Below are 16,335 nucleotides of genomic sequence, written 5' to 3'. Positions count from 1 at the left end.
GAGCACTGTACTAAGAGCTTGGAAAGTACATTTCGGCAACAGAGACAACCCCTACCCAACAACGGGCTCACAGTCTAGAAGGGGAAGAGAGACAACAAAGCAAGTAGACAGGCATGAAGTCGAGAAGAAGGGAGTGGTCCAGAAGGTTGAAGACCACCTAAAGGTCAAAGATGATGAAGAGAGAGAGGAGCCCAGTAATCTCAACCAAAAGGAGGTCATCAGTGACCTTGGACAGCAGGGTTTCAGTAAAGAGGAGGGAGGAAAAAAAGTATCGCAGAGGATCAACACTAGCGTCCGTATTGAGAAGAGAAGGCAGTGGAAGTGTACAGCCTATTCAGGAAGTCTGGACAGGAACGGAAGGAGGTAGATGGGGCAGATGTGGTGGGGTTGAGAGAAGATTTTTCTCTTAGGGGACACCTGAGCACACTTGAAGACAGGGGAAGAAGCCAGAAGAGAGTGAAAGATCGAAGACGGTCGGAAGGGAGGGAGCAAAATGCTTTTGCAAAGTGAGGGGATGGGGTCTGTAACCCAGATAGAGGAGTTGGATTTTAAGACCCAGTGGGTGACCGCCTCTTGAGCGACAGCTGGGAAGAAGGCAAATGAGACATTGAGGAGTGAGGATGGCCTCTGTGGAAGTAGGCGTACGATGGCCTCCATCTTGGCGAGTCTCCTTGGGTGGGAGAGGGAGGAGGTGAAGGAACTGGGGCCTTCATGAGGGAGGTGAATGTCTGGAATGGTCACTGGGGCGGTCAGTGCGGGAGTCAGTGAAGGAAGTGTGGTAGGTTGTGGAGCAGATCGGGGAAGAGTGAGGTGGTGGAGGTCAGCCTGGTTTTTGGATTTCTGCCTACCACACTTAGCTGCCGTGAATGCGTGAGGGAAGGAGGTAGACTCTGGTGATCTGGGACTGGAGTTTGGTAATGGGGGAAAATGGCCATCCTTTGTTTTCTATCTTTTAGCCAATTTTTCCTCAGTAACAGCAGCCCCTCTCATCCCACAATCCACCTTATTCAGACTTTGGTGTGGAACAGCGTCGCTGATTTTTTTCCTCTAATCCAAATCTGTTTAGCTCACGGCTTCCCCTCTATATTAACGAGGAATTATTTCCTTTTACAAAACTGTGTTTCCTTTCCCGCAGCAGCTTGTGTAGCTAAGTGCTCCTTGACCCTAGAGTTTATCTTAGCTTCTACCAATCAATCAGTGGTATTGATTGAGTGCTTACTAGGTGCAGAGCTCTGTAATAAGCACTTGGGAGACTCCAGTCAGCAGAGTTGGGAGACAAGTTCCCAGAAGTGAATTTTGAATCACTGGGGTCTAGATACGCGAGGCTTTGCAGTAGTGTAATTTTGTTCGCCAAGCCCATCAGATCAGTTGAAGTTCATTTCGAAAACAGCATTCGCAGGTCTAATAGAAGATACTTCATTTCCCTTAACCAAGCCTGCAGTTCAGTTGAAAAACATTCCTCAGGGAGCGGGACGTGTGGTCCCGCAAGATTTTTCTAAGCCGATTTAAGCTTGTAGAGAAGTGCTTGCTTTAGGTGTAAAATTGTGTTTAGTGTCGTTGGGGGAATTTGGCAGACAGTTCCTTCGTAACATTATTTATTGAACCTTGTGGGCATTGCACAGCACTGGGTTCCATTTTAAGAACTGATCGCCATCACCTGTTAGATGTGTTATTTATTATTAACAGTAATAATGGTATTTGTTAAGCGCTTACAATGTGCCAAGGACTGTTCTGAGCGCTGATAATACTGGTGTTTGTTAAGCATTTACTATCTGCCAAGCACTTTTCTAAACACTGGGGTAGATACAAGGTAATCAGGTTGTCCCAAATGAGGCTCGTGGTCTTAATCCCCAGTTTTAATAATAATAATAATAATGTTGGTATTTGTTAAGCGCTTACTATGTGCTGAGCACTGTTCTAAGCGCTGGGGTAGACATAGGGGAATCAGGTTGTCCCACGTGGGGCTCACAGTCTTAATCCCCATTTTACAGATGAGGGAACTGAGGCACAGAGAAGTTAAGTGACTTGCCCACAGTCACACAGCCGACAAGTGGCAGAGCTGGGATTCGAACTCATGAGCCCTGACTCCAAAGCCCGTGCTCTTTCCACTGAGCGACGCTGCCTCTCTCTTTTACAGATGAGGTAACTGAGGCACAGAGAAGATAAGTGACTTGCCGGGATTAGAACCCATGACCTCTAACTCCCAAGCCTGGGCTCTTTTCATTTAGCCAGATGAGAGATTGGGGGATTCTTTAGTTTGGCACCTCCGGATTTGGTTCTCGGATCAGCGTGGTAAAAACGATATCTATTTACCTCAGTTTGTTCAGTTCACTTAAATGGAACATTTTAATAAATGGATAGTTGTAACCAGATTTATTTAACCTTGGGACCTATTGAGATCCTTAAGTATTTTGGTTTATCGCTCATTGTTTCTGTAAATTTTGCAGAGGTGTAATAATAATAATGGTACTTGTTACACGCTTACTATGTGTCAACCACTGTTCTAAGCACTGGGCTGGATCCAAGTTAATCAGGTTGGACACAGTCCCTGACCCACATGGGGCTCACAGACTCAATCCCTGTTTTACAGAGGAGGTAACCGAGGCCCAGAGAAGTGATGTGACTTGCCCAAGGTCACCCAGCAGACAAGTGGCAGAGCAGGGATTAGAACCCAGGTCCTCCTGACTCCCAGGCCCGTGTAGAAAGGAGTTTTAGTTTTCACTGAATGGATAAGTGGAGCAGGGACTGAAGAACGCCCTTTGGCACGGCCTCTCGGCCCAGCACTCAGCGGAGCACCAAAGCCTTTCACCCCCAAAGAGTTGGGACGAGCTACCTTGCCCAGCTCCCAGCCCTAGGGTGTGGTGGAGAGGGTGGATGGGTTGGGGAAGGGGTTCTGACCAGCACCGCTGTTTCTTCATTGCGGATGGATGGTCCGGCGTAACCGAGCGTTCCCTTAGAGAAAAGGCCAGGGGGGATGGATTCCGGGCGGGCGAGGGAGCGGCGACCCCATACTGCAGGCTGACCCACAGACGTACACTACCTTCCCACACCAGCGGGCAAAGAGCCCCGGGTGGGGAGGGACACGCACCCCACGTTGAGGAACGCGAAGAAACGCTACTTGGTGGAGTCCTTACGAATGGGAGGTTCGGTTACCCTGCGGCCTGTCGACCTGGCTCTGCGGACCTCCAGGGTAACGGCGGGCGGTTTTCTGCGGGCACCCGAAATGGACGTTGTTTCCCTTGCTGTTCCTCCTCAGTGTCCCGAGCGTCTCTCGGATTCAGAGAACGAAGAACCGCCCCACGGCAAGGCAGTCCACCGATCGGCATTCGTGTCCAAGAGCAACACCTATTCCTTAACTTTCCTGACAGGGTAAGAGATCGGGATCGAATTCCTTCGGGGGGAGTTCACCACATTCTCCACGCTTTGGCCGAGTCCCGTGTGCGACGTCTGTCGCCTTCTTCTTTCCGCCTGCCTCTCTTCCCGTTTTTATTGTATGCTGTCTCCCCCACCTCCTCATTTCTGCCCTTTAGGCAGTTCCTTTCTGCTTGGCCTCTGTAGTTATCCTTTTTCTCTTCTCTTGACTCCTATTCTTCCCGTCCCGAAACTTCCCCGATATCCTCTATCTTTTTCTCCTCGCCCCCCCTCAGATTATCATCTCTCGTTCCTGTTGATGGTTCCTCTTGCCTTGGCTTTGTGTCCCCATCTTCATCCCCTTCCTTCAGGCTGCCCTCCATCCCTTGTCTTTGATCACCCTGTTGCCTGTGACCCTCTCACCCCATCCCACCTGGAGGTCTGTAGCAGAACCAACTGGAGGCAGGCCCCAGTTTCTAGGCAGAAGGAGGTTAAGAATACCATTTTTACTCACATAATTGCCTCCTCTTCAGAATTTCCTCACCCTCATTTTTTGAGGAGAATATAAAAGGGTTTTCGGGGTTTTTTGGTAGCACATAACTATAAGCATTGGCAGCATCATGCACAGGAGTAGGAAAAGGAGATGGGTTAGAAATGATAACATAGCGGAGATCGGCTTTGTGTTTTTTAATGATATTTAAGCACTTACTATGTGGAGACACTGTACTAAGCTCTGGGGTAGATACAAGATATTCAGGGTATACACAGTCTATGCCTCACATGGGGCTCACACTCCTAATCCCCATTTTACTGGTGAGGGAACTGAGGCACAGAGAAGTGACTTGCCCACGGTCTCACAGCAAAATGGCGGGGCCAGGATTAGAACCCAGGTCCTTCTGACTCCCAGGCCTGTGCTCTCTCCACTAGGTCACGCGGCTTCTTGCAGGGAGGGGTTAATTCTTGGAGTGTCTATTGTAGGCAGCCCTTGGGGGAGTACAAGTGTCCTCTTTCCATTCTCTCCCTTCTCCTATCCTTTCCTTCTTTTTTCCCCTTTTTTCCTCCTCCCTTTTTTGCTCGACTTAATTCTAATATCACCCCATTTTATAGTCCCACCCCTGTTGTAATGTTACAAAAATTATGCAAAAACGTGGGACAGTTATCCAAGTTCACATAGTAGCCTCCATCCCCTTTTTTTAATGGTACTTGTTAAGCTCTTACTATGTGCCCGGCACTGGATTAAGCTCTGGGGTGGATATAAGCAAATCAGGTGGGACACAGTCCCTGCCCCGCATGGGGCTCACAGTAAGAGTGTTTCTGTTTTTTGTTAAATCATACTCTCCCAAGCACCACTTAGTACAGTGCTCTTCTCCCCAGCAAACGCTCAATAAATGCAATTGAATGAATGAATTAAATCCCCATTTAACAGATGATGTAAATGAGGCTTAGCATAGTGAAGTGACTTGGCCGAGGTCACACAGCAGAGAAGGATTAGAACCCAGGGCTCTCTGACTGCCAGGCCCGTGCTCTGTCCTCTTGTCCACTCTGTATCTCAATAATTTTTTTTTTACCATTTAATAGTGATACTAGTCTCCTACCCTCTGGCCTCACAAGGACAGGCACAGGTGGAAGACCATCTGGCCACAGCTTCCGTCTCATTATGGTGCTATAATACAGAGATGCTCTGCCAGCGTCAGATAGCTTCTCTGTCCGCAAAGCCCGGTGACCGTAATACAGTTCTGCGCCCCACGGTGCCGGAGAAGCAGCACGGCCTAGCGGGTAGAGCACGGGCCTGGAAGTCAGGTGGATCTGAGTTTGAATCCCGGCTCTGCCACTTGTCTGCTGTGTGACCTTGGACAGGTTGCTTAACTTATCTGCGCCTCAGTTACCTCATCTGTAAAATGGGGATAAAGACTGGGAGCCCCAGGTGGGACCTGGACCGTGTCCAATCTGATTAATTTGTTTCTACCCCAGCGCTTAGCACGACACCCGGCATGAAGTAAGTGCTTAACAAATACCAGTAACGAAAACAACAGTAACAATCACCTTTGCTCTGAGCCACAGAAGCAGAGTGGCCCAATGGAAAGGGCCGGGGCCTGGGAGTCAGAGCACCGGGGTTCATTCATTCAATCAATCATATTTATTGAACACTTACTGTGTGCAGAGCAGTGTACTAAGCGCTTGGAAAGTACAATTCGGCAACAAATAGAGACAATCCCTACCCAACAACGGGCTCACAGTCTAGAAGGGGGGGACACAGACAACGAAACAAGTAGACGGGCATCAGTAGCATCAGAATAGATAAATAGAATTATTGATCTATACACATCATTAATAAAATAGAGTAATAAATATGTACAATATATACAAGTGCTGTGGGGAGGGGAGGGGGGGTAGAGCAGAGGGAAGGAGTCGGGCCGATGGGAAGGGGAGGAGGAGCAGAGGGAAAGGGGGGCTCGGTCTGGAAAGGCTTCCTGGAGGAGGTGAGCTTTCAGTAGGGCTTTGAAGGGGAAAGAGATGTGAGGAGGAAGGGCATTCCAAGCCAGAGGTAGGACGTGGGCCAGGGGTCGAGAACGAGGCCCAGTGAGGAGGTGAGAGACGGTAGAGGAGCGGAGTGTGCGGGCTGGGCTGGAGGAGGAGAGAAGGGAGGTGAGGTAGGAGGGGACAAGGGGATGGACAGCTTTGAAGCCAGAGTGAGGAGTTTTTGCTTCTCCCTTTTGCTTCTTTTGTTCTAATCCCAGCTCCACCACTTGTCTGCTGAATGACGTGGGGCAAGTCACTTCACTTCTCTCGGCCTCAGTTCCCTCATCTGTAAAATGGGGATTAAGACTGTGAGCCCTTTGTGGGACAGAGACTGAGTCCAACCCAACTGTTTTGTGCCTACCCCAGCGTTTATGCCTGGTGCATAGTAAGTGCTTAACAAATACCATTAAAAAAAAAAAAGCAACAACACTGTCCTAAGTGCTTGAGGACATAAGGTAGAAGCAAAAAAGTACCAAATTGCCAATTGACAAAAATGGCAGACTTCCAACAGGAAAAAGAACATGGATATTAATCTAATGACATTCATTCAATAGTATTTATTGAGCGCTTACTATGTGCAGAGCACTGTACTAAGCACTTGGAATGTACAGTTCGGCAACAGATAGAGACCATCCCTGCCCAATGACGGGCTCACAGTCTAATCATCCTGTCCTGCCTTGATTACTGCACCAGCCTCCTTGCTGACCTCCCTGCCTCCTGCCTGTCCCCACTCCAGTCCATCCTCCATTCTGCTGGCCAGATCACTTTTCTACAAAAATGTTGAGTCCGTGTTTCCCCGCTCTCAGGCGGCTCCGATGGTCACCCATCCACCTCCATATCAAACAGAAACTCCTCACCCTCGGCTTTAAAGCAGTCAATCACCTTGCCCCCTCCCACCTCCCCTCACTATCCTCCTAATACATCCCAGCTTGCACACTTCGCTCCTCTAATGCCAGCCTACCCACTGTTCCTCGACCTCGTCTACCTTTTGCCCACATCCCGCCTCTGGTCTGGAACCCCTTCCTTCTTCATATCCGGCAGACAGTTACACTCCCTTCCTTCAGAGCCTTATTGAAGGCACATCTCCAAGGGGCCTTCCCTGACTTAAGTCCTCTTTTCCTTTTCTTCCACTCCCTTCTGGGTCCTCCTGACTTGCTCCTTTTATTCATCCCCCCTCCCAGCCCCACGGCATTTATCTGTAATTTATTTATATTAACGTCTGTTTCCCCCTCTAGACTGTAAACTTCTTCACAGTCCCACCCAAATCCTGTCCTAGCCCTGACTTTCCCATCACTGTAGAGAGCACCACCATCCTCCCCGTCTCACTAGCCCGAAACCTTGACGTTGTCCTCGACTCATCTTTCAATCCACATATTCAACCTGACACCACCTCCTGTCGCTTCACCCTTCACGACATCATTAAAATCCGCCCTTTCCTCTCTATCCAGACTGTTATCACGTTAATCCAAGCATTTATCTTATCCCACATTGATTGTTGCATCAGCCTCTTCACTGACCTCCCTGCCTCCTGTCTCTCCCCACTCCAGAACTTATTTCAGTCTGCCACCCGCATCATTTTTCTACAATAAAAGTCCAGCCCGTGTTTCCCCGTTCCACGAGAACTTCCAGAGATTGCCCGTCCACCTCCACATCAAAGAAATTCCTTTCCATGGGCTTTTAAGCACTTAATCACCTTGCCCCCTCCTACCTTACCTCCCTGATTTCCTACTTCAACCCAGTCCAGTCTTCCCCGCTCCTACCTCACCTTGCTGCTCTTCTCCTACAACGCAGCCCGCACACTTCGCTCCTGTAATGCCAACCTTCTCACTCTTGTTCATCTCACCGCCGACCTCTCTCCCACGTCCTGCCTCTGGACTGGAATGCCCTCCCTCTTTATGTCCAACAGAAAATCGCCATCCCCACCTTCAAAGCCTTATTAAAAGCACATCTCTCCCATGAGGAATTTCCTAAGTCCTCGTTTCCTCTTCTCCCACTCCCTCCTGTGTCTTGGATTTGCACCCTTTACTCACCCCTCCCTCGGCCACACACCCATTGATTCGCATCAATGTCCATCTCCCCCTCTAGCCTGTAAGCTTGTTAATTCATTCAGTCGTATTTATTGAGCACTTACTAGGTGAAGAGCACTGTACTAAGTGCTTGGAATGTACAATTCGGCAACAGAGAGACAACCCCTGCCCAATGACGGGCTCACAGTCTAAACAGGGGACACAGACAACAAAACAAAACAAGTAGTAGTATTGTGAGCAGGGAACGTGTCTACCAGCATCGTTATATTGTCCTCTCCCAAGTGCTTAGCACCGTACTCTGCACACAGTAAGCACTCAATAAATATGACCGACAAAGATGAAAGGAAGCAAATAAATCAACTTAAATACGCATGAGCACGAAGGGGAGTTGATGGACTGGTAGGACTAGAGAAGTGGGGATTTATTGGAGTGATTCTGGCCTCCCTCAGGAAGGGTCCCTCTTCTGAGGACCAAATCTCTGATCCACACACAGGACAGGAGAGTGAACCTGGAGGTTTTTCTCTCTAATATCGCCCTCTGCCCTACCCATTTTCCTTTCCCTCATTCATTCATCCGTAATAATTATGGTACTGCCTGTTCACTTGTTTTGCTGTCTCCCCCTTCTAGACTGTGAGCCCACTGTGGGCAGGGATTGTCTCTCTTTGTTGCCGAATTGTACTTTCCAAGCTCTTAGTGTGTTCTGCACACAGTAAATGCCCATTAAATATGATTGAATGAATTATGGCATTTATGAGACACTTACTCTGGGTCAAACACTATTAAAAACACTGCGGCAGAGGCAAATTAATCAGGTCAGACACAGGCTCATAGTCCAAGTAGGAAGAAGGACGGGTATTGAATCCCCTTTTTTACAGGTGAGGAAACTGAAGCACGGAGGAGTTAAGTGACTTGCCCAAGGTCACACATCAGACAAGTGCCTTCCGGGTCCGTGTTCTATTCATTCATTGTGCATGCTGAGGACAGAACAGGGACTAGGCAGTTGGGAGCCTATTCTGAAAATGAAAGATGTGGGTCCTGTCCTCAGCAATCTTAACATCCCGACTCCACCCCGTACGTGCTGGGTGGTCTCGGGCAAGTCGCTTCACTTCTCTGTGCCTCAGTTCCCTCATCCACACAATGGGGATTCAAAACCTGTTCTCCCTCCTACTTAGATTGTGAGTCCTAAGTGGGGCCCGATTATGTAGTATCTACCCCAGCGTGTAGTACAGTGCTTGACACATAGTAAATGCCTAAGCATTCTTAACAAATGCATAACAAAATGTCTGTCTCTCCCTCTAGACTGCAAGCCCGTTGTGGGCAGGGAATATGTCTGTTGTTATGTTGAACTCTCCCAAGTGCTCAGTACAGTGCTGTGCACATAGTGCTCAATAAATCTGATTGATTGAACAGATAGTGCAGTTATTATAATCTAATAGGGAACCCTCCCCGAGACACGACAGCACATTCCTATTGGTATCAATGAGCAAACTGCCAGACATAATAATTAATTTTGTATTAATTTTACAGTACTGCCAGGCACTGTACTAAGCACTGAACCTAGTTTGTACCCACATGTGGCTCAAGAGAGTCATCTTTGCATAAACATATGGATCCTATTCAGCAGTTCTAATCCCAGCTCTGCCATATGTCTGTTGCGTGACCTTAGGCAAATCACTTAACTTCTCTATGCCTCAGTTACCGCATCTGTAAAATGGGGATCGAGACTGTGAGCCCCACAAGGGATATGAACTGTGTCCCACCTGATTACCCTGTATCTACCCCAGCACTTAGAACATTGCTTGGCACATAGTAAGTGCGTAATAAGTAAGTGCAAATACTACTTTTATTATTATTTAGACATAAATCCCATGGACCATTTCTTTTAATGGTATTTCTTAAGCGCTTACTATATGAAAGCTCTGTACTAACCCCTGGCGTAGATACAAGCTGATCAGGTGAACACAGTCCATGACATTCATTCATTCAGTCGTATTTATTGAGCACTTACTAGTTGAAGAGCACTGTACTAGGCGCTCGGAATGTACAATTCGGCAACAGAGACAATCCCTGCCCAACAACGGGTTCACGGTCTAAACGGGGGAGACAGACGACAAAACAAATAGTCTGGCATGGGGCTCACAGTCCCCATCCCCGTTCGACAGAAGAGGCAGCTGAGGCACAGAAAAGTGAAGTCACCTGCCTAAGGACACACAGTAGACAAGTGGTTGAGCCAGGATTAGAACCCAGGTCCTCCTGACCCTGAAGCCCAGGCTCTAACCATTAGTTATGCTTCTTCTCTGTGTTCAATCACATCGTCCACCATAAAGCCCGTGTGGAAGGACGGAGAGCACCGTCTTCCCCGGGGCCACTTGTTGACAAATAGAACTTGAGACTGTTTCCTCTCTCTAACTTGAACTTGGAAAAGAAAGCATAGGTGCAGAGGTGGGGTTTTTTGTGTTGTTTTTGTTTTTTGATACAGTATTCTCCTTTCTGAGTGTATTTTCCCTTCTCGAGGGACTGGAACAAAATTCTTCTCTGTGGGCAAAACATCCATGGTATAGTGGATAGAGCATGGGACTGGGAATCAGAAGGCCGGGGGTTCTAATCCCAGCTCTGCCAGTTGTCTGCTGTGTGACCTTGGGCAAGTCACTTCAATTCTCCGGGCCTCAGGGACATCATCTGTAAAATGGGGATTGAGACTGTGAGCCTGATAGGGGACAGGGACTACGTCCAACCCAATTTGCTTGGATCCACCCCACTGCTTAGTACAGTACCTGGCACACAGTAAGCGCCTAATAAATATCACAATAATTATTTTTATTTTTCATGTTTGATTTGCGTTCCCATCCCCTCCTGTCCCCATTTCTGCTTCCACCGTTGACCTCATTAGCTCAAAGAATTGAGCATTGACTGTATTGATTCTTATTGGAATGCTTGTTCAGAATTTTCCTATCGGTAAATGCTCCTAAAATCCAGCGCACATTTCAGAATAACATGAATCTCCTGTTTCCTTAAGCACCCAAGAGTGTGCCGGGTTACTAATGTGATGATTGGTGCAGAGAATAGGATGCCCTTTTTAGAAAATATCTCACTGACAACATTTGGGACTTGGGATGGGAAGGTTAATTTTGATAACAGTGTGTTCTCTTTGCATTGTTGTCTAGTGAACACACTTTATTCCTTTTGTAAGAAAAATAAATAGATTTATTCCAGACTGCGCTCTGGAAACAAAACAGTTGAGGTCTTTTAGCATGAAAGGAGCAGAAAAATAGATTGCGAAAAGCCCAGCATATTTGTTTTTGGAAAGGTCCATGTTTCCCCTGTTACAGAGTCTTTTCCTCTTCAGATCCTCCCTTGAAGATATTTCTCTAAAAAAGAGAGATCCAGTGTCATTTTCTGTTTTTGTACGGTTGGATTATCATCTCCCTCTGCTTTGCTCATCGTTGTAGGTGTTTTTCCATTCCTTAAATGTAATGGCTATAGAAGGGAAGATGTGGTTGCCATTTGGAAAGCAGAGGATCTGTGAAATCCCCTTTTCTCTTTCACAAGATTCGAGCCAGACCATGTCCCCCAGCTGCTCTACACGGTCCCTGCCCAGAAAACAGATGTGAAGTGAACTGAACTGGAGCAACCCCAAGTGAGAGAAGCAAACAGCACCCTAAGGAGAATCCTAAGCAACTGCTGGCATTCCGTTGTGGGCAGGGAAAGTGTCTACCGACTCTAGCGCCCGATCCTCTCCCAAGCACTTAGGACGGTGCTCTGCATGCGGGAAGCACTCGATACAAACCATTTGTTGATTTGTTTGACCCCTCGCAAAAGCTATGACACACTGGTGTGCAGCTCTCCAATCTAGACTGGAGGTTTGTTGTGGGCAGGGAATCTTGTTAGATTATACCCTCCCAGGCGCTTAGTGTCAACAGCAAGGGCTCAGTCGATTCCACGCCCTCCCTCCTCAGATTCCACAGGCAATTACTCTTCCCCTTCGCTCCCCACCCACCTTCAAAGCCTTATTGAAAGTACATCTCCTCCAAGAGGCCTTCCCTGACTAAGCCCCCCGTTCCTATTCTCTCATCCCTTCTGCGTCGCCCTGTCTCACTCCCTTTGTTCATTCCCCTCGCACCCCGCAGCCTCACAGCTCTTATGTCCATATCCATCATTTATTTATTTCTATTAATATCTGTCTCCCCCTCTAGACTGCAAGCTCATTGTGGGTGGGGAATGCATCCTTTTATCGTTACACTGAACCCCCCCCCCAAGCACTTAGTAGAGGGCTTTGCATACAGCGCTCAATAAATAGGATTGAAAGGATCGAATGAATCAGTCAGTGTGATCGACATCCTGACAACCTGAAGCCGAAGGCCCCTGGGTCCGAGGCAGAACCTCTGCCCGTGTTTTCGGCCCCAGACCGACCGAGCGGCTTCTAAGGAGGACGGGGTGGTGGGAGGAGCGGCAAAACCTAGGTCGACAAGAAGTTAATGACCCAGACGCCACACCCTGGTTTTCCGGACGTGGCTCAGCATTCCGTTTTCTTGAATTGCATCCCTTGGCCCTCAGGGGCGTGGCCGTGTTCCGTTCCCCCTGCCCACTACCCGTCCACTGGCCTGGCAAGTGGGCAGAAGGAGGCACTCCCCATTAGCCTCTCACTGAAACCGCATGGCCCTTCTGCGATTAGTGAATGCATTCCTGCCCGGAGTTGGGTAGAGCGTCTCAGCCCGCCCAAGCGCTGCCCTGGACCTTCCTGCTCATCAGGCCTGCGCAGCTCTCACTAGGCCAGACTCTGGGTCCGTGCGGGGCAGGGAGGGGAGGGGGAGACTGCAGAAATCGCTTTATCTCTGTCTCTCACTCCCTCTGTCACCTCTGAGACTATCTCTGTCTCCTTTTCTCTCTCTCTCACTCCATCTCTCTGTCTCTCACTCTCACCCCTGAGATTGTGAGGCCATGGCGTAGTGGATAGAGCACATATCTGAGACGTCAGATGGTTTGGGATTCTAATTCCACTTCTCTTCTCTGTGCCTCAGTTACCTCATCTGAGGATTATGGTATTCGTGAAGCGGTTACATGTGCCAGGCGCTGGACTAAGCGCTGGGGTGGATACAAGCAAATCGGGTGGGACACCGTCCCTGTCCCAAGTAGGGCTCACGGTCTCAATCCTCATTTTCCAGATGAGGGAACTGAGGCCCAGAGAAGCGAAGTGACTTGCTTCACACAGCAGATAAGTGGTGGAGCTGGGATTAGAACCCATGACCTTCTGGCTCCCAGGCCCGTGCTCTATCCACTACACCATGCTGCTTCTCTACTTTTCATCTATTAAATGGGGATTGAGACTGTGAACCCCAAGAGGGATAGGGACTGTATCCTACCCGATTTGCTCGTGTTCATCCCAGCACTCAGTATGGTGCCTGGCACATAGTAAGGGCATAACAAATACCACTATTATTATTATTGTTATGAGGTGATGGAGCAGGAATACCAATAATAGTAATAATTAATAGTTGTGGTATTGGTTGAGCACATACTTTGTACCAGGCACTATACTAAGCACTGGGATCGATACAAAATAATCAGATTGGACACAGTCCCTGTTCCTCAAAGGGCTCAATCTTCATCCTCCTTTTACAGATGAGGTACCTGAGGCCCAGAGAAGTGAAGTGACTTGCGCAAGGTCGCACAGCAGACAAATGGCAAAGCCAGGATTTTAACCCAGGTCCTCCTGACTCCCAGGCCCGTGCTCTGTCCACTAGGCCTCGCTGCTTCCTGAGAGATTCCCCTCCTCTTCATCCCCCTCCCCTCCATCCTTCCATCTCCCCTTCTCTCCCACCCCAGGAGGTCCGGTAGGGGTTGCAAGGCGGGAAGAGATCGTGACCGTAGACGCCCCCGGAAAGGCATTGGTGAACGGAGGGCGTCCTGAGAGAAGAGCATCTCTGTTGAGCTGGAAAAGATGGTACAGTGGGCGCTTGCTGCTTAGGTTCCAATTAGGCTCCCTTCCCATCCCTCCTCTCACCAGTCAGTCTGTGGTCCGTGCTGAGCGCTTACTGTGTGCTGAGCACTGTAGTAAGATCTTGGGAGAGCACAGTGTGTCAGATTTGGTAGCCACGTGCCCTGCCCACGAGGACCTTAAGGAGGATCTTATTCCCTCCTACTGAGACGAGGAGCCCCATATGGGACAAGGACTGTGTCCTACCTGAAGCAGCATGGCTCAGTGAAGCAGCGTGGCTCAGTGGAAAGAGCACGGGCTTTGGAGTCAGGGCTCATGAGTTCGAATCCCAGCTCTGCCACTTGTCGGCTGTGTGACTGTGGGCAAGTCACTTCACTTCTCTGGGCCTCAGTTCCCTCATCTGGAAAATGGGGATTAAGACTGTGAGCCCCACGTGGGACAACCTGATTCCCCTATGTCTACCCCAGCGCTTAGAACAGTGCTCTGCACATAGTAAGCGCTTAACAAATACCAACATTATTATTATTATTATTAACTTGAATCTACCCCAGTGTTTAGAACAGTGTCTGGCACAAAGTCAGTGCTTCACAAGTACCGTTATTATTATTACTGTAGACGGTAAGCTCGCTGTGGGCGGGGAACGTGTCTACCAATCCTGGTTTATTGTACTCTCCCAAGTGCTTAATGCAGTGCTTTGCTCCCAGTCAATACGATTGATTGTTATTATTGAAACCGCCAACATTCCCTCCTTTCTCAAGGGATGGTGCAAAAATATTCAGCTTCTGCTATCGGACAGTTTCTGACCTTGAGGTGGAATGAATCCAGGAGGATCCCACTGGATCGGAAATGGGTCCAGGCTTCCCTCTTGGGAAAATAGGTTCAGTCCTGCTCTGTTTGGAGACCAGAGAGTTCTTTTTTTTATTTTAATGGTATTTAAGTGCTTCCTAAGTGCACTTTATTAGTCGCTTACTAGACTGTACTAGACCACCCTCCACCTTGCGTTCTTTGTGAGTAGGGAATGTGTCTACCAACTCTATTATATTGTACTTTCCCAAGTGCTCAGTACAGTGACCCGGCACACTGTAAGCACTCAGTAAATACCATGAATTGATTATTCTGTGCCAGGCAGTGTACTAAGCACTGGGGGAGGTGCAAGCTAATCAGGTTGGACACAGTCCATGTCCCACGTGGGGCTCATAATCTTCATCCCCATTTTACGGGTGAGGTAACTGAGGCCCGGGTAAGTGAAGTGACTTACCCAAGGTCACACAGGAGATAAGCGGCGGAGCCGGAATGAGAACCTAGGTCCTTCTGACTCCCAAACCCCAGCTGTATTCACCGGACCACACTGTTTCTCTTGTTACTCGTCCTGGGGAGTTATTTTGGTGTTTAAAACTTCTAAATCAAATCGCTCTCTTCTTCCTCTACCAAGTCAGGTTTGGTGACTGGTGTTCCCATCCAGCTATGAACCCTCTTGGTGGCTGTTGATTTTCCTGCCTGTCTGTTGAACCCTTGCCGAGACTGGAATTTGCCTTTGCGTCCCGAACGGCTTTTTGGAAACCTTTCGTTGGGACTCCTCTATCTTGTCTATAGCCTTTGGTCTCTACAGGCTAGAAGAATAAAATACTAGAGCCCTCGTTTCATGTAGATCAGCCGCCTCCTCCCGTTGCCATTGTTTGTGAGCAGATGTGCCTCCGACCAAGGTGATTCTCCGGAATCATTTCATCTTCCGTTAGTGGAAATTGCAACCGGCCCCTTTCTTTCCTTAGAGCCACGCTTTCTTCGGAGAAGCAGCGTGGCCTTGTGGATAGAGCGTGGGCCTGGGAGGCAGAGGACTTGGGTCCTAATCCCAGCTCCCCCGCCTCGAGCAAGTCACTTGGCATCTCTGGGCCTCAGTTACCTCAGCTCTAAAATGGGGATTAAAGTTGCAAGCCCCATGTGGGACAAGGATGGTATCCAACCTGGGGATTCCGATACCTGTTCTCCCTTGTCCTTAGACCGTGAACCTCATCTGATTAACTTGTATTCATTCATTCAGTCGTAGTTGAGAAGCAGCGTGGCTCAGTGGAAAGAGCCCGGGCTTGGGAGTCAGAGGTCATGGGTTCTAATCCCCGCTCTGCTACTTGTCTGCTGTGTGACTTTGAGCAAGTCATTTCACTTCCCTGTGTCTGTTACCTCATCTGTAAAATGGAGATTAAGAGTGTGAGCCCCATGTGGGACAACCTGATTACCTTGCATCTCCCCAGTGCTTAGAACAGTGCTTGGCACTTAGATGGCAAAATACCATCATTATTATTATTGTTTATTGAGTGGTTACTGTGCGTACAGCTCTGTACTAAGCTGTGTCGGGAAAGTACAACGCAGCAATAGAAACAGTCCCCCCAGCGCTTAGTACAGCGGCTGACACAGAGGAAGCGCTTAACGAATGCCGTGAAAGGAAAAGAGAGGGAGATTCCTCGCTCGGGCGCGCGTTTTGATTAAACATTTTATGGTCCTCTAGGG

General features: G+C 48.7%; 1 protein-coding gene across 1 annotated transcript in view; it reads left to right on the top strand.

The window, feature by feature from the left end:
* RNF169 (ring finger protein 169) overlaps positions 1-16,335 on the top strand; it is an 82,998-nt gene that overhangs the window by 59,764 nt on the left and 6,899 nt on the right. The window contains exon 4 of the mRNA XM_039914725.1: positions 3,257-3,369. Within this exon, the coding sequence (XP_039770659.1) occupies positions 3,257-3,369 (113 nt within the window). The remainder of the gene's footprint in view (positions 1-3,256; positions 3,370-16,335) is intronic.

This window comes from Ornithorhynchus anatinus, chromosome 2 (genome assembly GCF_004115215.2).
Source record: "Ornithorhynchus anatinus isolate Pmale09 chromosome 2, mOrnAna1.pri.v4, whole genome shotgun sequence".
Classification (NCBI taxonomy): domain Eukaryota; kingdom Metazoa; phylum Chordata; class Mammalia; order Monotremata; family Ornithorhynchidae; genus Ornithorhynchus; species Ornithorhynchus anatinus.
Note: the sequence above shows the minus strand (reverse complement) of the source record. Positions and strands in the feature narration are given on the sequence as shown.